Source organism: Elephantulus edwardii, unplaced genomic scaffold (assembly GCF_000299155.1).
Source record: "Elephantulus edwardii isolate Elephantulus edwardi_28Jun2011 unplaced genomic scaffold, EleEdw1.0 scaffold00018, whole genome shotgun sequence".
Taxonomy (NCBI): Eukaryota; Metazoa; Chordata; class Mammalia; order Macroscelidea; family Macroscelididae; genus Elephantulus; species Elephantulus edwardii.
The window spans coordinates 24990784-25016582 of NW_006399768.1; the positions used below are offsets into that span (position 1 = coordinate 24990784).

Genomic DNA, 25799 nt, shown 5'->3' on the forward strand with positions numbered 1-25799 from the left:
GGAACGTTCGTATTAGTGGGTGCAAAATCGAAATAAACTAAACCATTTGCTATAGAGATTACAACTCTTAGGAATCACACATGTTTCAGAATAGGATTGTGATCCACTGGGTTTCCAACCTTTACAATCTTTCAGAATTAGATCACCTGCCTTTCTTCTGAAGCAACTCTGGGAAGACTTAAACTGCCAATGAGTTGAATGCTTTCTTTTCTTTTCTTTTTTTGTCAGTAGAATTAAAGAGATCACAAAGTCCAGTTTGGAGTTCCCTGAGGAACTCAGAGAGGATGATCGTCAACAATGGGAAAAGTATATTGGGTAGGACACAGGCTTTGCAAACACAAGTGTCCACCATGGGTTAGGCAGCAAGAAAAGTGCAAATCAGGTTCCTGAGCAAATAAGAAGGAATGCTTGGAGTTGTGAGGGACTGGAGAAGGCATGCTTCTTCTATAGGCGGCTGAAATACAAATGAAAATGAACTCTTGGCAACCAAACAGAATGTCTGTAGTCATAAACGCTCAGGCCAGCAGCTTAATGACTCCGAAATATTAGAAGTTGGAAGTGAAAGGAAGAGAAATATAGCTAAGGATAATTGATGAGCTTGGTATGGAGTTGGGGAGAACTCCATGGAGACGGTGTGGCAGGTCTAGGCCTGGGGATGCCACAGAGGCACTGGCGTTGCTGGCAGATTTAAGGGAGTGGCTGGAACACCATGAGTGAGATGAACACATATAAATTTAATTAAAGAAAAATCAGTACTAAAAATCAACAACGAATATATCAAGTAAATTTACCTTCATACTAGTACCATGTCAAGTCATTCTGGGGACTGAGACACAAAGAAAAATGTGATCCTGGATTTAAAAGAAGTGAGCTCATTAATAATTTATTTTCAAAATTTTCTGTTTGCTTATCTCCTTTTCAAATGGGAGATTTTCAGCCTTCAGCAAATTTCCTTGGATCAATAACAATTTTAAATGATCTTTAATTTATTTAAGGTGAACTAAAGTTATAGTAAATTCTATTCTGGAATAAACAAAACATTTAAACATAAAATAATGTTGAAGGTCTTCATATACCTATTTCTCAATTTTCCAATCTTATTTAAAAGATTATTTAAATGTTCTACAGAAAAAAAACCTATTAAAATACATATATACACATAGAAGTATTTATAGTCACATAGTTTTCCTTCTGCCTCAGACTCTCATATGACTTAGTACAACACTAGGATCTTAACATCTCCCTTGTTTTTTAAGGAACATATGGGTCTATGTATGAAGGAAAGGATGTACAGGTTTTTGTTTTCAATGGAAAAAGGTTGAGTTGACGGTAATGTATTTTAAACAGAAATCTCTGGCAGCAGGTTATACAGAACCAATTATGTTCTTTTCCCCTATCTCCACACTTCTAAGCTACACTAGGTTCCCCAGGCAACCCATCCTGATGAGTGGGAGGAAGTAGCTGGCAGCCAGTTTTGTACCAGGTGATTCTATATGGGAATATGAGCTGCTTGTCTAGGATGGGGAATAACTGAACCAAGCTGGGCCAATCAGATTCTGCCACTCTTCCAGGAATTTGAATTATATGTCAAAGAACACCTTAGTCAGATTGCTGAAGGGGGCCCAGCTGCAAGATCATGCATAATTAAGGTCAGAGAATCTACAGCAATCCACTAGCAATTCCAAGTAATCAGACTGCAGCGATTATGAGAGGAGCATAATGCAGACACACAGAGAAAAGAGACAAGGCACAACCTGGAGCCTACGACTCAAGCTGAGAGAGTAGTTGACGGCCTATGCCCCACTTCTCTAAGGCTGAGCTGTGTCACTTGGATTTCATTGACCCAAATTGGCCTAACAGCCTTTGATAAAAACAATGTTGCTACAAGTTTTTATAGTTATATGATCTCCAACCACATCGGAATGATAGATGATGTAAAAACCACTCACTCAGATTTGGACACATTAGTGGAAGTGTGACATCCCTATCTGGGGAGCACATATTCTCCCCTGTGGCCCTGGTGGTGCTACTGTTTGTTAAAAGCTCAACTGCCAATCTGAAGATGGGCTGTTTTTGAACTCATTAGCTGCTCTGTGGGAGAAAGATACTGACCTCTCTGGAAAGATTTACAACCCTGGCAATCATATGGAGAAGTTCTCCTCTGTTTGGTACGATTTCTATGAACTCGGTGGTGATGGGTCTGGTTATTTGGTTGGGTGCTCTGAGATTGATTGAAAATATGATTTTGAATTTATCAAGGTGTCGTATTTTAAGAATTGTGACATAGATGGGGTCTTAGAGGCAGATTAGAACAGAAATTTTCCAATCTAATTATCAGAAAATATCTTTGCTATTGAGTTCTAATTTGCCTTCCTTAACATATACATAGGGACTTCTGGTGGCATAATGCATAGGGAGGTGTGCTGGCAGTTCAAAGGCCTCTCCTATCTCAGACAGTTTAAATCCACTAGCTTCTCTGTGGGAGAAAGATGGGCAATCCCTTCTTGTGAAATTTACAACCTAGAAAACCCAATGAAGGATACGTTTGGGTCAGTTCTGACTCAAGAGTAATAAGGAGTCTAATTTCTACATATTGATCTTATGGAATGGAAAAAGAGGTTTTTACCTTCTTCTGTATGACAGACTTTCATATAATTAATTGTTCTCTTCCCGGCCCAGCTACCTGCTTTATGTAAACTGTTTTGTACTTCCAAGTGTTCTTAATTTTTCAAAACAGTTCTCATGTATTGAGAGCTCCTACAGCACTCCAAAAGTTGTGCCAAGCACTTGATTTGCATTGTTTTATTTTCACAAACTTTAGGAGATAGGCTTTCTTAATGTCCATATTTTATACATGAAGAGACTGAGGTCCAAAGAAAGACTGCAGCTGGATTCATCTGACTCCAGCTACGAAGCTTACATGTTGAGAAGCCCTTGGGCTCAGTTCTTGGGCTGTCTCCTTTCTCTATTTTTACCTCCTTGCTGATCTCAATTGTCTTATGAGTATCAAAATCATCTATAAGCTGAACTTCAGATCTACAGATTATTAATTCAACTGCTCAGCAAAGATGCCTATACATCTACTCCAACTTGTGCCAACCCCATGTATACAGAGTAGAATTATTCCACAGGGTTTTCAATGCCCAGGCCTTTCAGAAAGAAGCAGAATGGCAAGCCTATCTTCTGAGGTGCCTCTGAGTGAGTAGAGAACCTCAGATCTTTGGTTTAGTAATCTTCACTGAACCATTTGTGCAAGCCAGGAATTTCTATTTCAGTGTTCATACATTCCAAATGCAACTTCTGGTCTTTTCCCCAATCTGCTTTACCATCAGTTTTCCAGTCTCAGCTGGTGACAATATTATCCTTCCCAGTTGTAGACTGGAGCCAATCTTGATTCTTTTCTTTCTCTCACATCCTATGTTTAATCTGCCAGGAAGTCCTGTTTGCTCTACTTTCAAGTTACGTTTAGAATCCGATTAGTTCTTGCCACCTCCACTGCCTCTAAATTGCTTTGAGCCGCTGCCATATCTCCTGCGCATTATTCCAAGAGCAACCTAACTGGTTTGCCCGCTCTCCTCCTTGACCCACTATTGTCTGTTCTCCATTCAATGAGCAGAAAGATTATGTAAGAAGATAAAATTCAAACTCAAACTCATTGCTGTGTTTGTTGGAACAAGCTAATAAATGACTCTTTAGCAGAACTTTAGAAGAAAAATTTCTTTGGTATACATGGACTGCCAGGAAAACAAATAGGTCTGTTTTGGAGAGGGAGAAACCAAGTTTCCCCTTGGAGGCTAGGATTTTGGCACTCTGTCTCACATATTTTGGGCAAGTGGCCAGTAAAGACTGGTCCTTGGAGAAGGACAGCAAGGAGAAGACCCTAGATGAGATGGATTGAAACAGAAACTGGGGGAATAGGGGTGGGAGTGTTGAAATCAGTGAGACTGGCTCAGGACAGGGCAGGGTTCAGAGCTGTGCTATGGGTCACAGGGGACTTGATGGCACAGAACAATAACCACATAACCTAATAACAACAAGACAAAAGATTGTTGACTCTTTTCCTATGGAGCTGCTGGTAGATTCTAACCACCAGAGATGTACCACCTTTGGGTTACACTCTATGGATTTTCATAATCCCCAAGGCCTCCCTTTTCACTGATGATAAATTGGACTCTTTGCAGTGGCTCCCTAGGGCCGCTATGATCTGACCTTTGGCATTCGTGACTTCATTTCCTGTAACTCTACCTCATTTCCTTCTCCTTTCCCACACTGAACAGCCCCAGCATGTTTCAGACTTAGAAATCTTCAAATTAGATGCTCTCTCTGCCTACATCATCATTATAATATGTGAATGCTGTCTTGCCTTTCAAAGTAGTCTATTTGACCACTCCGTCCATTCAGAGTTACAGCTGTGGAAGTCCTATTGAGGGTGGGAGTTGGTTTGGATTGACTCTGTGACAGTGGATTTAGTGTTTTTGTTTATTCAAAATGGAAACTGTTCCCCATACCCTTAATCAGCATTGTCTACTTTATTTCTATAGTTTTATCTCCTTTTGTTGTTGAAAAGTGTGGGATTTTTTTTTTTTAATGTACAGCAGGAGTGGCATCCACTTCCTAAACAACATGCCTCTGGAAACTTATAGAAAGGCTTCAGGCTTTTTGGTCATACTGTCACTATGAGTTGTGCTTGACTCGACAGCAATCAACAACAACAACAACACTATCTGACCACACCTAATTTTAAGTATCAAGCACGGGTTTCAAATTCAGCTGTCTATAAAGTATCCCAGACTGTGAATCTTTACCAGTTAGTGGATTTGAACTGCAAACCTTTGGTTAGCAACCCAGTAAGTAAGGCAGTACACTACCAGAGCTCAAAATTTATACTCATGCAGCATCATTCACAACTTTAGTTTGCTTGGCTCCACAGTCAACACTCTTGGCACTAGCAACCAGGAAATTAAAAGACATACTGCGATGGGAAAGTCTGCTGTTATGGACCTCTCCAAAGTACTGAAGAGCAATGGTGTCTCTCTGGAGACTAAGGTGCATCTGATATAGGCCACGGTCTTTGCAATCACTTGTTATGCATCAGAGAGTTGGACAATGACTAGGGAGGATAGGAGAATTGATGCCTTTGAGCTGTGGTGCTGGAGAAGACTATTGAGTGTACCATGGACTGCTAAGAAAACAGATTCATCCTAGAGAGAGTTAAACCAGGCTGCTCCTTGGAGGCAAGGATTCTGAGGCTTCGTCTGACATACTTTGGACATGTTGTAAGGAGGGACCTTATGGTCCTTGGAGAGGGACATCATGCTTGGGAGGGTGAAGGGACAGCACAGGAGGGGAAGACCCTCTATGAGGTGGATTGATTCAGTGACTGGGGTAATTGGGATGAGTGTGTCGGAGGCAATGCAATTGGCAAGGGATAGATCAGGGTTTAGGGCTGTTGTACATAGGGTCACTATGAGTCACAAGTGACTCGATGGCATACAACAACAACAACAACAACAACATTTAACATTTAGTAGGGTACCTACTACTTGTATGCAAAAGAAGCTCTGGTGATGAAATGGTCTTTAAGTCATGGAGTAGTTAGTGAGTTCGAACCACTTGCTTTTGGGTTGGCAGGATGACTCCTCATCCACTAGGCAGTCTGTTGCCATAAAGACTGACAACTTTGGAAACCTTATGGTCAGCTCTATTCTGTTCTAAATGGTCACTAAATTAGAATAATCTTGATAAGAATGGGTTTAGTTTTATTATTTCTGAAACATCAAATTAAACAAGTAGACCATGATTAAGTTTCAGTGAGCTAAAAGAGACTGAAAAAAATAAAAATAAAATTAGTGTGGCTGTTGTGCTGGAGAAGAACACTGAACATTCCAGTGATGGCCAAGAGAAAGAACAGATATGTCTTGGAGATGGTACAGCCAGAGTGTTCTTTGGAGTCATGAATGATGAGACTTTATCTCATGTACTTGGGGTATGTTGCTAGGTAGGGCTATTTCTTGGAAAGGGACATGATATAGGGAAGGGCAGAGGGCTGGTAAAGGAGAAGAAGACCCTCAACCAGGTGTATTGACATGGTGACTGCCACAGTGGATTCTTGCGTGTCAGGATATGTGAGGATGGTGCAGGATAGACAAGGTTTCAGGTCTTTTGTCCATAGCATCACTATCAGTAAATGGCATCCAGTAACAACAAGGAAAAGAATTATAATTGACTATAACAATAAAGCATAGGTAGCATAGTGTGTAACATGTCAGGCTGCTTCCCAAAAAATTGATAGTTTATATCTACAGCCTACTCCATGTAGGAAGTTGGCCTGCCTCCTGGACATAAAGATTTATAGCTTCAAAAAACTGATGGAGGCTCACTTTGACTTGATGGCATTAGGTATTACTGCAAGGTTTTGTTATTTTGTTGTTAGGTGCTGTTGAACTGATTAGGACTCATAGTGACCTTAGATTTGTATGTAAAACAAATTTGTCATACAATTTAATTGTTTTAAAACTGAAAAGTGCTTTAAGCACTAGTTTGCAGTGCCATTATAACAAACCCAACACTTATTTGCATTTAGAAAGTTTGTGATTAGGTAAGAAATGTTCAGAAAATTATTTACAGATGGTTTCTCTCTCTCTGTATTATTTTCTTTAATTAAAAAAGAGCTCCAGATGTATTAATGAACTAAGTAGAGCTTTCAATTTGGAAGGTGGTTTCTTTCTCCTTTCCCTTTCTACTTCCAAACTTTTGGTTAGAGCAAAGCAAAACATTTGGTTATATAAGAAGCCCAAACTAAAGGAATTAGGGTCTCTCAACACGCCTGAATAAAGAGACAAGAAAGTGTAATGTACCACCCGGCCGTCCGAGGACTGAGAGGCAGCAGCAACTGTAGATTTTTGTCTCTCTTGCTGAAGAGGCATCTTTGTAGTCTCTGGAGAAAGCTCAGGTAGCTGTTTGAGGCTTTCAAGATCCTGTCCTGAAAGGGGAGCTATCTGAATGGAAAGAGACGCTGTGTGTGTCCCAGGCACAGTGTTAGGCGGTGGTGAAAAAGGCCTTCTGGGTAATACTGGCAGGGCAGCAGATGTGGAAGCCTGTGATATATTAAAGGGGCTGCTGCCTGCTAGATCTGGGCTATGGGCTAATTTCAAGCTAGATAGTCTCCGAGTTTGAGAATCTTGCATGTAGTCTTCCTGTAGGAAAGGGGTTCTGATGTCAGCAAATGGTGGGGGTTCTGTGCTAGCACTTACTGGTAGAGAATTGGTAATTTTTTGCGTAAAAGACATGGTTGTGTTAGATTCTTCAGAATACACAATTGTCTGATTGGGATCTTCACTGGAATACATATTCCTCTTACCAGGCTGTTGATAAGCAAGGTATTCTGTACTAGAGGGTGCTTGTGTGTTAGTGACTAATGGATCTACAAAGTCACACTTTGTGTGACTAGTCACCAAGGAGTTACAAAAACTCTCTTTCCTGGGCGGTGGAAGGGGCATCTGAATTGTCAAAGCATCCAGAGAAGGAAATAATGTTGAAGAAAAAAAAAAGAGAAAGTAAAAATTAGTCATTAAAGAAATCTGTGTCAAGCTTGACCTTAAAGAACATGAAGCAATGTCAAATCTTCTTCCCATGCCACGTGTTTTGTTGGCTAGATTGCTCTCACTTCTTGTAGAATCATTTCAATCTATCATCAGTGGTTTCCACCAGCAAAAAAGAACCCCAAACCAAAACAACAACAACAACTCCACCCCAAAACCAAACAACAACCCAAGTTCTTATAAAGAATATAAAGTCCATCTTTCTCTTAATTCTGGGAAATCATTTAATACATGTTCTTTTGGCATATTTTTCAACCATAACAAATATATGTGGCCAAACATTAGATTAGAAACTGACCTACTTTTAGGGGACCAGTCAATCAGAAGAAAGAAAAGTTATAAAAATTAAATTTTGCCCTTAATTTTTCAAATACAAGTCTGGCCAGCAAAACAGGGAAAACCAAATATGTAATAAACGTATCAAGGCTGAACCTGTGCAGGTTACTAGCAAAGAAGCTAGAAAGCAGAGATCTAGTAACTATGTTTAAAAATAACCCAGCAGATAAGAGTGTGCGAGATTACCTGAAGAGGTGATTTTTTGTCTTGGAGGTGCGGTCGGACACTTCTAAAACCTTTTGCTGCAAGAGAGGAATACGTAGCATCTCCGTTCAGTGTCTCTTGATTTCGATCATTGTAAGATCTCCAAGCTTTTATTAAGGGAAAATAAATTGGATACAAAAATATCTACATTCACTTACAAGATTTAAGTAAAAGTAGTTTTTATTTCCTACATTGAAATTTTCTTTCTAGAAATATAACTCCATTTAATTTGCAAAACTGTGCGATAGAACTCTAAAACAAATGTAAGCACAACAATTTGGCTATGACTGTTTTGGAAAAAAAATACCATACTCAGAAATGTATTAGCGATTCAGAATAGCTTTTCTGTACCTGAGTCTGGTGAATGAGAATCTCGCCCTAAAAGAAAAAAAGAAATGTTGAAATTATTAGCTGGGTAAAAGAAATGAAATGCTAGTAAAAATAATTTGAGCAAAATTTATATATGTTTTATCAATTTTTTTCAAACTATCTCACTTCTAAAGTGAAGTAGGTCAAATATACTAATGGGAGGCTTTATGCATCTATTTTTACTTAATTAAATATCATTTACTAAATATCTTAATATAGAATTAACACTCAATATACTATGAACTGATTTTCCCACCAATAATAACATAACCATGAAATTTGCTATTGTCTAATTTAGATATATTAATTTCTAAATATAAAATTAAAGAGTTGAAAGGGATCTAATTTTTAAAACAAATAATATGTCCTCAAGTCTTAAGTCAAACCACCAGATTTTGAGTTTTCAATGCCTGTTATTATTGACCACATTTAACTTTTGTATTCTATAGATATGGCTTCTGGTGCTTTTTATTTTATTGCTTTAGAAGAGGCAAGTGCATATTTACCATATTATGTAATATTTATAAATATTATGCTTTGAGTTATCTTTTTATAATAATTTTATGTTTAAATATGGGAGCAGAGCTGTTATGTTCCATTGTCTAGAAAGCTGCGGAAAGAAATTTCAGTACTAATCAATTGTTTTTGACAATGCACTGAGAAAGCGGTTCAATTAAATAATTAGTACCAGCTTTACTGAAATTATCCGTTCAAGAATCAAGTTGTATACCCTTTGAAATAATCAGTTTGAATGGCTTGGTTTTATGGTATCATATGGTCATCATTACTTAAAATTATAAATCTTTGACTTTGGAAACCAGGACCCTGGAGTCACTTAGCCCAAATCTCATCTAGTCTGTAAATCCTTCTGCATATAGTCTCCATGATAATTATGAAATTATTCTTATTTCAGTGCCTAATGGAATGTGGAGGGAGCCATGGTGGTTTAGTGGTAAGGAATTGCATGGTGTTTGGAATCCATCAGCTTCTTCACGGGACAGAGGTGCAGCCTCCTTCCATGAGACTTATTGCCTCTGACAACCAGCAGCAGGATCAGCAACATAACAATATAATAGAATGCAGAGCTCTGGTGGCTGCTCCACCACCAACGCTGTGCAAATAACAGAGAGGCTTTGCCTTCTAGCAGCTCATATTCACCAGTGGTTCTTAGGAAAAAGAATCTCCTCCCATGTGATTTATAGCTCTGGACACTCAGCAGAGGATTAGCTACGAGGAAGTTCAGACTCCATGTAATGACAGCACATAGAATGTGAATATTAAATAGACAAGGCACTCTTAGTTTCATCGTTAATACTAAAGTAATAGTTAAAGACCTCAAGGAGAAAGACTTAAATATTAGGTTACCACTTACTGTTCATGAACAAAGTAGTTTTTTTAAAGAAATTTTTTTTTTTTGAATTGGGATTTTAACAAAAGTTTACAGAAAAGTTAGATTTTCACTCATTCATTGTGGCACATTTTACCACCTCTTCCTCCCTTGCCCCTCCCCAAGTTGACTTTAAAAAAAATTTTATACTAGTTTATTTACAAAATTCTAATACATTGTTTTCAAGAATAGATTCTTCCAATCTCCCTCACCCCTCCATCAAATTGTACAACCCCATAATTAATCCCCCCATCCCCCTGCACCTCCTTATCCCTCTGCTTCCACCCTGCCCCAACCCCCTTAGATCATTATGGTTTTATACAATATTTGTCCTTGTGGGACTGAATTAGTTCACTCAGCGTAATGCAAGAGTAATTTTGAAAACTGGAGAAATAAAAAAAAAGAAGAAAAAGGAATCGGCATTCCGTTAACTATCATTTATTTTTAAAAATAACTTTTAGCAGGAGGTTTTCTCAGTTGGGTAAAGCTGAGACCAAAAATGGTATGTGGGTATTTGCAGGGATTTGAGTAACAGGACACCAGATGCTTGGAGGTGCAAGGACTTTGAATGCTGAAAGGAACAGGAGAGTACATTGAGAAGATCTGAAGGATGCTTGAGAGAAATGTCCTCTAAACTAGCACTTCTTAGAGAATCAGTTCCTTCCTTCACACCGGTGATCCCAATGAGATTAAAGAACGATAAGACTTATTAAGTACGAAAAGCACTGAACCAACACTCTAGTCTCAGCTGTGCCTCCCTCTATGGATGTTGTTGCTGTGTACTGTTGAGTCAGGAGTGAATCCTAGCTGAATCTCCAGTGGGTTTTTGGAGGCAGTACATTACATGGGAGTTGATCGTCCATCTTTCTCCTCTTGCTGGAGCTTCTGGTGATTCAAACCATGTGCCTTTGGGTTGGCAATTCCTTACCTCTAGGCCACCAGAGTTCGATCCTTCTCTTGGTATTTGACCCAAATCAAACCCAAGTCCATTGCTGCCCATTCAGTTCTTACTCACACAGACCATATAAGGTAGAGTAGAACTGACCCACAGGATTTCCAAAGTGGCAAATCTCTATGGAAGCAGGCTGCCACATTTACTTCTGCAGAGTGGCTGGTGGGTTAGAATCAACAGTCATGTACTTCCAGAGATCCTTGGTATTGAGGTCCTGGGGGTTTCAAATGAACCTGTGCTTGTGTTACAGAAAATGTGATAATAATAATGTGCTCTACTAAAAGGTGACTCAACATACCAGACATGATTGCGCAGATTTAAGAGATAGGGGAAAAAGAAAGGCCATAGATAAAAACCTCAGGATACACCCGTATTCTAATGAAGCATATATTAATGATTAAAGACTACTATGAAGTGGTGTTTCAAGAATTCTTCTTTTAAAATTTTTTTATTTTATTATTTTTTGTGTGTATACCATCAAATCAGAGCTGACTGGTACAGGAGAAGATTGTCCTTCCTTCTCCAACAGAGCATTTAGTGGATTCGAATCGCATGTTGCTGGGATTGCAGTGTGGTTTTTTGCCACTAGGCCACCAGAGCTCCCTTCAAGAATTCTCAAGTGCATATTCTTCAGTTGAGAACATCCAACGATAGTCATTTTAAACATGTAGTTGTGATTTTTTTGTTTTATTGAAGTTCTTCAGAGGTAGTTGTTGTTAACAGGTGCCACATGGATTGTTGTTGTTAGGTAGACTATAACTCATAGTCACCTTATGAACAATAGATCTGAATCTTGTTTTATCCTGTACCATCTCTGACACACTCAAGCCCATTGCTACAGTCACTGTGACAATCCACTAGGTTGGGGTAGTGGGAAGTATAACATGTAAACACTTTCAGCTGCTAACTGAAAGGCTGCAGGTTTGATTCATCCCAGAAGCACTTTGGAAGAAAGGTATGGTAATCTCCTCCTGAAAATAAACCAGCTATTGAAAACTCAATGTGCTCTGACACACATGAGGTCCAACACAGACAATGGAGTCATCTCGATGGCAAATAGCTTCCCATGTGAAAACTGTCTACCAGAAACCTGTTTTTGTTTTATTTCTGCCAGAAAAGCTTAGAGAAGAAAGAACAAGTGATATGGAGCAGAAAACAGAAAAGAGCTTGGGCCCATGCCAAATAAAAACATGCCATGTTGTTGTTGATTATTGATGTTGTTAGGTGTCATCAAGTATGATTTATAGTGACTCTTTGAAGAGCCATTCTGAAACTTGTTCTATCCTGTGCCTTCCTTAACACTTCTGGGACACTAGAGCCCATTGCTGAAGTCATAATGTCAATCCATCTCATTGGGGGTCTTCCTCTCCTTCATTGACCCTTGCTCTTTCCAAGCTTGATGTACTTTCCAAGGCATTTCCTCACCTAGCTACATGTCCAAAGTATGAAAGATGAAGCTTGATTATCCTAGGCTCCAAGGAACATTCTGGCTGCACCCTTTTCAGGACATATCTGTTTGCTTTTTGGCAGGCCATAGAATATTCAGGACTCTTCTCCAGCACCACAACTCAAAGGTTCTTCTTCCATCATCCTTATTCATCCAGCTCTCTGATGTTTAGCAGGTAACTGAGAAGACCATGGCCTCAATCAGTTGCACATCAGTCTTTAAGCTGACATCATTGCTCTTCAGTATTTTGGAGATGCCTTTGACTGCAGATTTGCCCAATGCAATACGCCTTCTGATTTCCTGACTGCTGGTACCAAGGGTGTTACTTGTTGATCCAAGCAAGACAAAGTCATTGACAGCTTTTCTTCCTTTATTGTAATGTTGACTGTTAGGTCTATGGTGAGGATCTAATTCTGACAACTCTATGTGTGACAGAAGGACACATTGCCTGCTATTATACCGTCCTCACAATTATTTCTACATCTGAGTCCACTGTCACAGCCACCATGGTATTCATCCTCACTGAAGGTTTTTCTCTCTTTACCGATCATGACACGTTACCAGGGATTGGTCCTTCCTGATAACATGCACAAAGTCTGGTGAAGTCTCACCATTTTCATTTATAAAGAACATTCTGACAAAGTCAGATTGGTTCTTTCTGGAAGTCTATGATATATTGAATGTTCTTACCAACAGCATGATTCAAACGGGTTAATTAAACTTTGGTTTTGAATCTCAACATCCAGGTTTTACATGCATATTGCTAGGTTCTATCGAGTCAGGTCCCACTCATAAAGACCCTCCCTACTACAGAATGAAACAGCTTGTGTGCATATTAAAAAACAAACAGCTCTCTCATTGCTATTGAGCGGGAACCTATTCATAACTGACTCATAGCAGATTTTCAGAGAATAGAAATCACATAGGAAGAGAGCCCTTATCTTTCTCCCAACTGAAAATATCACGATTTGGGTTGGGTGTGCCTTAGTCACCAAAGTGGCATCTTTACTTCTTAAGATTTTGAAAAGATACTTTGTAGCAGATTTATACAAGACAATGCACTGTTTGATTTCTTCACTGATGCATTCTTGGACATTGATTACTGATCCAAGTAAAACCAAATCCTCGACAATTTCAGGATTTTCTTTATCATGACGCTTCTTATCTTTGTCTATCATGATGCTGGGTCTAGTTGTGAGGATTTCTGTTTTGTTTCCATTATTTAACTTTTATTATATCTGTATTGAAGGCTGTTCTTCAATATTACTTCACTGTTACTGATCTTCATCAGTAACTATGTTATGTCCTTTTCATTTTCGGTCACCACTGTTGTCTTCTCTGCTACTATGGCTCGTTAATGTGTCTTCTTGTCATCTGAGGCCATTGTTCATGTGGGGAAGCTTCTTTGATTATTTGCTCAGCATATAGACTGAATTATTGTTGCTAGGTGTCCTGGAGTTGGCTCCATTTCACAGCAACTCTATGCAGAACAGGAAGAAGCTCTGCTGGACCCTGTGCCATCATCACAATTTCTTCTTGGTTTAAACCCATTTTTGCTCTCACTATGTCAACCATCTCTTTGACGATTTCCCCATCTTTTCCTCTGACCCTCTACTTTTCTAAGCACTATGTCCTTCTTTGGGGACTGACCTCTCCTGATACAATGCCCAGTGTAAGTGAGCTGAAGTCTCACCATCCTTGCCTTGAAGGAGCATGCTGTCTACTCTTCTTTCAAGACAGATTTGTTTGTTGTTTTTTGCTATTTACAAAATAGTCATTATCAGTTTAATGACATCATTTCTTTAATTTCTTTTATTCACTCTCCAGATTTCACATGAATATGAAGCCATTGAAAGATATGATGGCTTAGGTTATATACATATTCGTGTTTAACAGATATAACTGTGATACGCATTCTTCCCGATTTTACACCACACAGTATCTATCCCCTGGTTCTGTTTGAATGACTGCATCTCAATTTATGTGCAGGTTCCTTATGAATGTAATTAAATGTTCTAGAATTCTTTTTCTTCATCACAAATGTTATTCATCATTTGTTATGAGTACACAGTTGAATACCTTTGTATAGCCAAAGAAACACAAGTAAATATCTCTATTTCTTTGCTTGTAAACAAGATCCATTTGACACCAGGATTGATACATTCCGTTCAACATCCTCTTTGCAATGCAGTTTGACTTTCTGTTGAAGTAAGGTTGTAGTTATTTTTGGATTAGCATCAGGACAATTTTGGTAAATGTGACATTTAATGATACTGCCCTATATTTTCTACATTCTACTGAATTACCTTTCTTTGGCACAAACATGTATCTTTTCACTACGTTGTCCAAATTTTGAGTCATCAACAGCTAAATACTCTTCAGCATTGCGTGGGTTTGTTGAAGCATCACAATTGGTATTCCATCAATTCATTCAACTCAGCTAATTCTTCCTTCAGTACCACTTGTTCTGGATGATATATGATTTCCTAAAATAGTTTAGGGAGCACTAGTGACATAGTCTCTAAGAAGGTGGGCTGCTAACCCAAAAGTGGAGCTTCCCTGGCAGTTCGAGTCGATAAATGACTTCTCCCGTGCAATTCAAAGCCTCAGAAAACTCACTGGACAGACATCTATGCATTGGTTTTGACTCTACAGCAATGAGAGAGAGTTGAGACTCAAATGGTTTAATAGCCACCAATTCTTTTTTGGTACAGTGGCTACATGCATTCTTTTATCTACTTTTGATGTTTTCCATAGCATTCAATTTTTTATAGACTCCTTAAATATTGCAAACAACATCTCAATGTGGGCAATCTTCTCCTGTGAGATTTATAGTCTCTGAAAGCACACTGGAGGGTGAGCTATCAAGTAGGTTCCAAGTTGACAATGAGTGAGTGAGTGAATGAGTGAGTGAGTGCGTGCCAGTATTGCAACTTGAGGCTTGAATTTTTATTTCAGTTCTTTCAGCTTGAGAAGCGTTGAGCATGAGCTTTCCTTTGGGTTTTCTAACTCCAGATCTTTGCACATTTCATTACAATACTTTACTTGGTGCTCTTAAGCTGTCCTTTTAAAGCTTCTGTTTAGATATTTTACTCCATCATTTCCTCCACTTGCTTTTGCAAATTTCAGAATTTCTTTTGATATTCATTTTAGCCTTTTTTATCTGACTTATTAATGAGCTTTTGTTTTCTTACAGAATGACGTCTTAATGTTTTCACTCATCAGTATTCACTGTGTCAAATATATCCTAAAGTTGGCTTCTAATTTCTGATAGGATATTCACATTCAACGTTATCCTCTGGAACTCATGGACTTTTCTCTTTTCAATCCACTTTCTTCAGCTATGGTTTGAATTTGCATATGAATTATTGATGATCTATTCAGTTGTCCCCTGGCCTTATTCTGACCAATGATATTGAGCATATTAATTATCTCATTTATGGAAATGAGTAGGGAAATGATTGAAATAATGAATTATGGAAAGTAAATGTTGATTTTATTATTTTATCTAGTATTTATCTATCTATCAAATGATGTCCTCATTTATGTTGTTGAAAAAAGGTATTTGCAATGAGTAAATCTTTATTCTTGGAAAATTCTATTATGTGATATGTGACATCATTCTTCTTTTCCAACATTCACATTTCAATCATCAATAATTATCAATGTATCTTAACTCTATATTTCATCCGTTTCAGACTATAGTACTTGGAAAAAAAATATTCCGTCTTGGTAAAAAGGTTTTCCATATTTGACCTTTGCAGTTGGTACGTAAAGGTGAGTGACAATGGTATTAACTGATCTTTCCTGAAGGTGCATAAATGTTATTCTTTCACTGACAGCTTCATACTTCAGGGTAGATCTTGAAACAGTCTTTTTGACAATGACTATAAATTTGCTATTCTCACCATAGACAACCATACTCAAAACAGGCAATTTTAGTCCATTTCATTTCACTAACACTTAGGATCTCAATCTTCAAATGCTGCATTTAATTTTGGCAGCTCCCAATTTTCTTTGGTTCAGACATTTTGCATTCTGATCACTAATAGATGTGTATAGCTATTTTTTCCCCCAAAAAACCCAATATTTAAGTTGTGTTTTGTTGTTATGTGCTGTCGAGTCGCTTGTGACTCATAGTGACCCTATGTACAACAGCCCTAAACTCTGCTCTGTCCTGTGCCAATCGCACTGTCTCTGACACTCCCATCCCGATTATCCCAGTCACTCAATCACCTTACAGAGGGCCTTCCCCACCTGCGCCGTCCCTCCACCCTCCCAAGCATGATGTCCTTCTCCAATGACCGGTCTCTCCTCACAACATGTCTAAAGTATGTTAGATGGAGTCTCAGAATCCTTGCCTCCAAGGAGCCACCCGGTTTAACCCTTTCCAGGATGAATCTGTTTGTTTTCCTAGCAGTCCATGGTATTCTCAATACTCTTCTCCAGCACCATAGCTCCAAGGCATCAATTCTCCTTCTATCCTCCTTGGTCATTGTCCAACTCTCTAATGCATAACAGGTGATTGTGAAGACCATGGCCTGTATCAGACGCACCTTAGTCTCCAGACAGACACCATTGCTCTTCAGTACTCTGGAGAGGTCCCTAACAGCAGACTTTCCCATGGCAATGCGCCTTTTAATTTCCTGGCTGCTGGTGCCAAGACTGTTGACTGTGTTTCATTAGTAAATGAAAATCCTGAAACCTTTATTCCATTTACATCCTCAGAGGAGACTTTATTTGAGGCTCCAATTGCGTAGTGTGCTTCAAGTTGGCTACTAACTGAAAGGGTAGTTGTTGTTGTTATAGCGACCCTATGTACAACAGCCCTAAACCCTGCTCTATCCCTTGCCAATCTTATTGTCTCTGACACACCTACCTCCATTATCCCAGTCACTGAATCAATCCATCTCATCGAGGGTCTTCCTCACTTGCGCTGTCCCTCCACCCTTCCTCCACCCTTCCAAGCATGACGTCCCTCTCCAAGGACTGGCCCCTCCTTGCAACATGTCCAAAGTATGTCAGATGAAGTTTCAATCCTTGTCTCCAAGGAGCAGCCTGGCTTCACCCTCTCCAGGACAAACCTGTTCGTTTTCTTAGCAGTTCATGGTATATTCAATATTCTTCTCCAGCACCACAGCTCAAAGGCATCAATTCTCCTTTTATCATCCCTAGTCATTGTCCAGCTCTCTGATAGACAAGTGATTGGAAAGACCATGGCCTGTATCAGGTGCACCTTAGTCTCCAGACTGACATCATTGCTCTTCAGTACTTTAGAGAGGTCTCTAACCACAGACTTTCTCATTGCAATACATCTTTTAATTTTCTGGCTGCTGGTGCCAAGAGTGTTGATTATGGAGCCAAGGGAACTAAAGCTGTGAACAATCTCAATCTTTTCACCATCTATCATGATGCTGCCAGTCAGCCCAGACATGAGAATCTTTGTTTTCTTGATGTTGAGCCTCAATTCACACTGAAGGCTGCAGTCCTTGACCTTCCATAGCAAGCTTCTGGTCCTCCTTAGTTAGTTGTTTGAATCTACTAGTAGCTCCTTGGGATAAAGATGGGCAGCCTCAATGAATGAATGGACATTAAAAAAAAAGATAGGCAGGCTCCTTCCTTGAAGATTTACGACCTCAGAAACCTTGTCATGAGTTAAAAATTGACTTAGTAGAAGTGGGTTTGATTTAGGTTGGTTTTACTTTGAGGAAGCCGCTTTTCCTTTTGTATTTTCAATGTCTTCCAACATGAGGGGTTTATCTTCAAGCAGCATATCATACTTTGCTGCTATCCATAATTCTATATTGCTTTTATTGACTAATGCTTTTTTAAAAAACATATACTGCTAGATCCTTCTTCTGAGTGTGTCTTAATCTCCAAATTCTGATGGAATCTATTCACCAGGTGGACCCTTGTCATGGCATCTGGTTTCCTGCACCATAGCAACAAACAAGTCACAACAGCACAACAGATTAACAGACTAAAAAGAGGACAGTTTTTAAAAAAAGTTGAACAGGTAGGTGATTTGGCAGAAACATGGAGTCAATGGTTTTTGCCCAATCTTTTGAACATTATTTGGGATCATTCCTTTGTGAAAAATAAAACAATAAACCTAGGAGTGTACTGACCTTCCCACTATTCTATAGTAAATAATCATGGTTTGTTTGGAAACTTAAAATGCTTAAATAAATTGTACTTATTCTTTCTTTGATTGTTTGGCATGTGAACCTAAATAAGGTTTTTGAGAATGAAGACAAATTAACCATAAAATCTCTTCACTAATGCAATGGGCAGTCATTGTGTCCAGGCCGCAGGCTGGTGGTGATCAGAAGAACTGGTCAAGACATTCCAGGTTAGGGCCTGGGGTTGGATTAAATGCCCCTAAATGTCCTTTCCAGCTGTAGAACCTCAGCACGACGCCTTTTATGTAGCTGTGCTTGTGATAGCTAATTGTCACAGCCACTTCCTGGCATTATTTACATTCCATTTACCTGATGTGCTATATTGACCCTATAAACTCTATTGAGCCTTGATTATTATGATGATTTTAATTCATTCTCACAGCTCCTTACTTTACAAGGATTAAGAGCTTGTAAACATTGATCCAAGTGCTTTATTAACTTCAAATTAACTGGTTGAGTATATGTGTTTCTAAGCACTGTCATAAGCCTTTATAGATTTTTTTCATTTATGCTCATTTAACTGACACATGTCTATGAGTCTGGGAAATTATTTAATGTCCAGAGAGGTTAGAAAGTGACAACTCCTAGTTTTTGCTTTTATTTTTAATGCAATTTGATGTTCAAGGAGCCATACTAATGTCCTTATAGTACACAGGTGTCACAGGACCCTGACCCTTAGCATTGATACAACCCTTATCAATGTTATCTTAGAAAGGCAAATGTTTTCGGTGAGATAAAATGTGCTTTGAAAAGGTTTATTGCTTCCCTTAGTTATTTTTTAGATTCTTGTTTAGGTTTAAAAATTCTTAGTGGTTCTCCAGGGCCACCCAATATCTCAGTCACAAAGGGACAAATACTGCATGGTGCCACTGTTGTAGAATGGGTCTGACATTAGGGTGGGGGTATGACAGAAAAAAACTGGATAAATTATGTATATTGTATTGAAACAGATGACGGAAAGAACAGATTAGAGTTGATATATGATTGAGTATTATGGTTAGCACAGGCATCCAGAATTAAGGTTGCATAGAGAAGTGTACTCCGGGTGGGGGTTGGGGGCGAGGGGACGTGGGAATTGTATACTAACGAAGAAATTTTTTTTCTCTTCGGAGGGGGAAGCAAGCTGGTGGGGAGGGGTGGGCAGGGAGAAAAGTTCGGCAATGAATGAATGGAAATCCAAAACCTCTGTAAATGTCTATTAAAATTAATAATGATAATAATAAAAAAATTAAAGGAAAAAATTCTTAGTGGTTTTAAAATGAGTTGTCCGCTTCCGGTAAAAAGGAAAAGAAAAAAGTGGATTTATGAGGAAAAATGAAAAGGTTGGTTACAGGCCCTTGTAATGACTTTCTGACTTGATGAGGGTGTGAGGGAGGGCCTGACGGTCACAGGTGAATTTAGTCGCTGGTTTAGAAACTTCTTTGGAGGTGGAGGTAGTTTAATTCTTCTGTGAAAGCTGTCTAGTCTAATGACATCTACTGCAGTAAATAGTTATTAATTCTGTTTTGGTTCACATAAAGCCATCATGTCAAATACATTCTTATGAAAGCTACCATTAGATACAAAAGAGGCTAATTTCTTTCTTCAAAACACAGTTCAATTTCTTTGAAAAACAGATCACACTTCACATGTCTAATTGATACAAAAAAAGTTCTATTTTTAAAATAACTATTGAACTAAAAATTAAAGAGAATTTAATTTCCTACCTCAGAAATATTACTATTCTTATGATCAAAGATTTGAAATAGTCCAGAGCCACTAAATACCCTTGTTACTATGGATAATTTTATATTCCTGAAGCAGTAAATCTTTTCTACTATTTTAATTCCAAAGCATTACATCTTTTCTGTTAAGCTGAATGATATGAAATTGCTGACACTCAGCCAGTTAGGACCTTCCAAATGGCAATCTCTTATGGCTCCATCTAATAGTACCCCTTCTGTGCCTACTTTATAAATAGTAACCATGTGGTCTTGTTGAAGCAATGCCACATTCCCTGGCATGTGCAATCATGGTTCTCCATCCCAGTAATTTGTCATATGCCTGTACTTGTTCAATGTCAGGAGTGTCAATTCAATTACATAACTGCCTGGATTGTATTTATTTATTTTCTTATTTTCCTTCATTTGTATTTTTCGTGGTCTTCAATGCTAAGAACAATTGATAGTTCTTCTAACACTGTTTTCACTACCAAACACATACAATTACTTGTTGTGTATATATGCAAGATGACATGGAATAGGAAAATGTTCAGATTGGCTGTTCAAAGGGTTGCTGTGAGTCATCCTCAATAGCACCTAACAACAACAACAACAACAACAATACATATACATTTACAAATCTACATAGATATAGTTGTTGTTGCTAAGTGCTAACCACCACTCATAGTGATCCTACGAATAATGGATCTGAACCCTGCCCTGCCCGCCATGTTTATCATCCCTGACACACTCGAGCCCACTGTTACAGTTACTATGTTGATCTATCTTGTTGAAGGCTTTCCCCTTACACACACACACACACACACACACACACACACACACACACACACGTTGTTGTTGCTAGATGCTACTGAGTTGAGTACAACTCATAGAGACTCTATAATAGACCTGATCCCTGTCCTTTCTTGTGCTATCCTTATTATCCCTGACAAACTTGATCCCACTGCTGTAGACACTGGCACTCTATCTCACTGGGGGGATCTTCCTCTCTTTTGCTAACCCTCCACCTTTCCAAGGAATAGCCTTTACTAGCAACATGTTCAAAGTATGAGAGATGAAGCTTTGGCATCTTGGTCTCCAAGAAACACTGTGGCTGTGCTTTTCCCAAGACATATATGCTTGTTCTTTTGGATGTCCATAGAATAGTCAGAGCTCTTCCAGCATCACAACTAAAAGGCATCAATAACTCTTCTGTCATCCTTATTCATTGCCCAGCTTTCAGATGCATAGTAAGTGACTGAAAAGGCCATTGCCTGAAGCAGACACACCTTAGTTTTCAAACTGATATCAAACTGACACGTAATTTGCAGAGGTTCTTGACTGCACACTTCCCCAGTACAATACGTCTCCTTGTCTCCTCACTGCTGGAACCAAGTATGTTGACTGTGGGTCCAAGTAAGATGAACTCATTGATAGTTTTGATCTTTTCTCCATCTATCATGCTGTTACATAATGCCCCAATGCCGAAAATCTTTGTTTTATTAAGAAAAGTGTGCATCAGGAATGTATCCTTTCTCCATACCGATTCAATCTGTATGCTGAGCAAATTATTTGAGAGGCTGTACTCTATGAAGAAGTATGTGGCATCAGGATCGGAAGAAGACTCATCAATGACTTATGTTACGCAGATGTCACAACCTTGCTTGTTGAAAGTGAGGGAGACTTGACACGCTTACTGCAGAAGATCAAAGAATACAGAGTTCCTCCTCCCTCCCCTTGTTTTTAAGCAAATTAAGATCAGTAAAATATTACAATATGACTAGCTTGAGTGACTTCAACTCAACAGTTCATTGCTGTCCAGAACCAACTTATAGCTGACCCTCCATTGGGCATTCAGAGGCTGTAAGTCACAAAGGAGGCTACCGCCCATTTTTCTCCCAAGGAACAGCTTGTGGATCCAAACTGCTCGCCTTTGGTTTGGTAACACAACTCCTAAACTCATTAGGCAAGCAGAGGTCTCTTTGTTTTACTTACCATTTTGTATTTCCCAGACCGATGGTTACATTTGGAAAGGGAAATCATTTATAAGCTGGAGAAGGGAGGAAGAGTGGCATTCTCGACATGGAAGCTTACTGGTTCCCCATCAAGGATGGATAAGTGTAGGATAAAGTAGCTTTAAAGCCAAGAACACCCCAGGGATCTCATCAACTACTGACCTACATGTGCAAAGGGCCCTATGATGAACACGGTGAAAATGAAAAAAAATTTTTTTCAATACTCTTCATTTCTTTTCCCTTCTTGGAAAGTGACATGTTTGAAAAGATGGACCACTAGTGAAAGAGAGAGAGGAAGATCCTCAATGAGGTGAATTGACACAGTGACTGCAGCGATGGGCTCAAATGTATCAGAAATAATGAGGATGGCACAGGATAGGGCAGGGTTCAGATCTGTTGTTCACACAATTACTATGAGTCACATTCTACTCGATGGCACACAACAATAACAGTAATCCCACTTCTGCTCCAAATCCCACTAACTCATAGAGGAAAAGAATCTTCAATCCAACCAACCACCAACCAATCAGTCAACCAAATGATGTTAATGTATTTCATGGTCTTCAGACTCTGGAACCAATGGGCTCACAATGAGGCATTTCTGGGAGCACTGGCTCTGCCTGCAGGCTGCCTGAGCTGACGGTCACAACATTCACCATAGAGAAGGTCACTCAAGTTGGATGCTGAAATTCTTTTATATGGTGTAATTGTGCTCGTGGATTAATCTTTATTGGTCAGGACTTTGATATTCTTAGATATCTATCTATCTATCTATCTATCTATCTATCTATCTATCTATCTATCTATCATCTTCTATATATCACGTGTCTCTTTGCTAAGTGGCTAAAGGAACCTTAAGGTCTCATTCAAAGCTGCTACTCTATCATTCTGCTTACAGACTTTAGGGCAGAAGTAAATTAAAGAATATTAGATTTCCTGAAAAATCTCTCTTCCTAACCACCTAGTCTCCTATTCCCACTACAGTTTTTAGGTTTTGGGGGGAAAAAGCAACAAAAGGACCTGTGAGGGTCTCTTAACTAAACAGCATGTTACTTTTCAGTTCATGAGATAATGAAACATTGGACAGTTTTTAACACTTGTTTAAAACCAACACATTTTTGGCAGGTGGCTGTTGTTTTTAATTAGATTTTTTAAATGCTTTCTACAAGATATCAGTTTCCTTTGGCCTTTTATTTTTAGAACAAAAGTCGTCAAAGGGGATAGGAGCTATTACTGGATGGGAAAATAAGAACTTGTAGGGCATTAGGAAGGTATTTACAACTACTTTAGTCATTCAAACAAGATAATTCTAGAAAGAGAGAAAGGCCAGATAAAGCCATTCAAGTGTGACATTCCATTAGTTGGTGATATTATACCTGCAGCCAATAGGTTTGGAGAACTCTGAACTCTCTTCACAGATGTTAACGTGACAGACATGGCAGCGCGTTTGCGAGCACACCCACCGCTATCTGGAAGCAAAAACATGATATAGCAGAGGCCAAGGCAAAGAAAAAAGCACATGCAACATCATGCAATTCAAGCGGAACGTGCCCGACATTCATGACAAACATGAGCAGAAAAATTAGTAACCCTGGAGACTTATGCAAATTTCACTCCACCCCCCAAGCTAAAAGAAATCAAACTAAATTAAAAAAAATGCCCAGGGGCCTGCCCTAGGAATAGATTAAAAAGCTTTAGTAAAAGAGTTTTTAAATTGACATTTATGAATCAACTTTAATGACAGAAGCACACGGCTATCTTTGTATATACTATGATTGACTTAATTCACAGTATACACCTATAAACCGTGCCTAGTTTCTACAGTTAGTGGATACTGGGGAGTTATGCACTTTTTAGGATTAAAAGCTATGGTATGATATACTTTGTTGTAGGTTTTACTATATTCTAGATATTATGGTTCTTGAAATAACTCCTGAAGTTGGTTACTAACTGGTGGAGACACAGTGCTTTCAGCACACAGAACTCATAAGAAAACACATCTTTGTAGATTTTCATATCTTCCCATAGTATAATTATAGAAATGGTCAGCTCAATTTATATCAAAAGCAGGCTGATAAATATAATATTGCAATGACCATTTAATGGAAATAATTTGTTTTTATGCATTTGGACAATAAGTACATTATGTTCTATACAATTATACTTATGTAATACAGTCATAAATGAAGTAAAAGAAATGAAAATGCATAAGCCATTTAATGTCCTATGAGAAGTTTGAGTAGGAAGACTTCTAAAATTGGAAAGTTAGTGTTCTATTTATGAATAAATTCCTATTCCATTCCCACATTCCTTTGTCATATGGCATGTGCAAGAAATAGTTTTGCTTATTCCCCTGGAGTCAAAGCAACTAAAATTTAATCCTTCTTAAAAGTCATGACAAAAAAAAAAAGGAAAAAAAACACCACCAAAAAAACCCACCAAAACCCAAAAGTATAACCACTAATATCGTAACATAGCCATTACATATTGTTATAAATTATTCCCATTTCCCCCCTACTTCTTAGGGAGAAGTATCCATTTTGTTTCTTGAACAAGAGTAAATTTAGTACAGATGTCTCCTAGGATGATTTAAATAATTTGTTGGTAAAGAAAAAAAAAATCACAAGAAGTCTTGAAAAATGACATAATGGTTTGTTTATCAAAGTACATTTTCAGTCCAAGGTAATAATTTCCACAAAACATTAAGTACATATAATGTGGGTAATAATTAGCACAGGAAAATAAGTTGAATCAATATTAAATGGGAATAAGTCAAATGAATCAAAGGCTATATAATTTAAGAACCAAAAGATAAAGACATAAATGGTGGAAACTTAGAACATAAACCGGACTGATGAGAGATATTGATAGCATTTTTATAAACTCTATAAACTGAAAATAGCTAAGAGCGACAAGTGCATCTGAGAAGACGGGGGTAAAGCTATTGAGTATGTCATTGAAAATGGCAGCTACTGATGGTCTAAAAGGGCTGTGTAGTCAGGGCTGTGGGAAGTGAAAACTGACACTCCTTTAAGAGAGATCCTATTTTCTAGCTCTTTTCATTCTGAACATCTGAAAACAAGCAATGGGATGAAAAGAGAAAATTCCAGGAGGAGAGATCGCTAGTTAAAACCAAAGTCCCTGTTGTTTGGGCTGAGGTGCCCCTAACCACCTCCATGAATTCACAGGGGTCTCAGGTGGTATTTTACATTTTTGAAGAAAACGTCGCTATCTGTCTAAGGTTGCATTGGTTACTAGGTCCAGGCAGTTTCCAATTTTAACCTAATAGACTATGGAACACTCCCTCATTTTTAAATTAATTTTTATAATAATAATAATACCTTTGACGTTGATTTTGTTTTTTCTCTCATAAAGTCACTAAAGATATCTCACTTAAAAGATACTCCACTTTAATTTCTCTCTTATCCTTTTTTATTTTTTTTAGCTTGTATCATGATTTGAGTGAAAGTCTATAGAACAGACTGTTGTGTTCCATACAACAACAACTCGCACTCTTTTTTTATTATACTGATTACAATTTCGACATGGCATCTGCACTCTTGCCAAGAGCTCTCTGTGGTTGTGTCTATTCATCCATCCATCCTT

At 38.4% G+C, this 25799-nt stretch overlaps 1 protein-coding gene across 6 annotated transcripts in view; it reads right to left on the reverse strand.

Annotated features, from left to right (window-relative positions):
* SORBS2 (sorbin and SH3 domain containing 2) overlaps window positions 1-25799 on the reverse strand; it is a 252030-nt gene that overhangs the window by 94758 nt on the left and 131473 nt on the right. For 2 of the 6 annotated variants that reach the window (XM_006882251.1, XM_006882252.1), the window contains 3 exons: window positions 23570-23662; window positions 8493-8519; window positions 8124-8248 (listed from right to left, as the gene is read on the reverse strand). In XM_006882251.1, coding sequence (XP_006882313.1) covers window positions 8124-8248; window positions 8493-8519; window positions 23570-23662 — 245 coding nt within the window. Of the gene's footprint in view, window positions 1-6857; window positions 7350-8123; window positions 8249-8492; window positions 8520-23569; window positions 23663-25799 lie in introns of those variants that run through there. The other 4 variants (XM_006882256.1, XM_006882255.1, XM_006882258.1 and 1 more) reach the window with 3 other exon arrangements.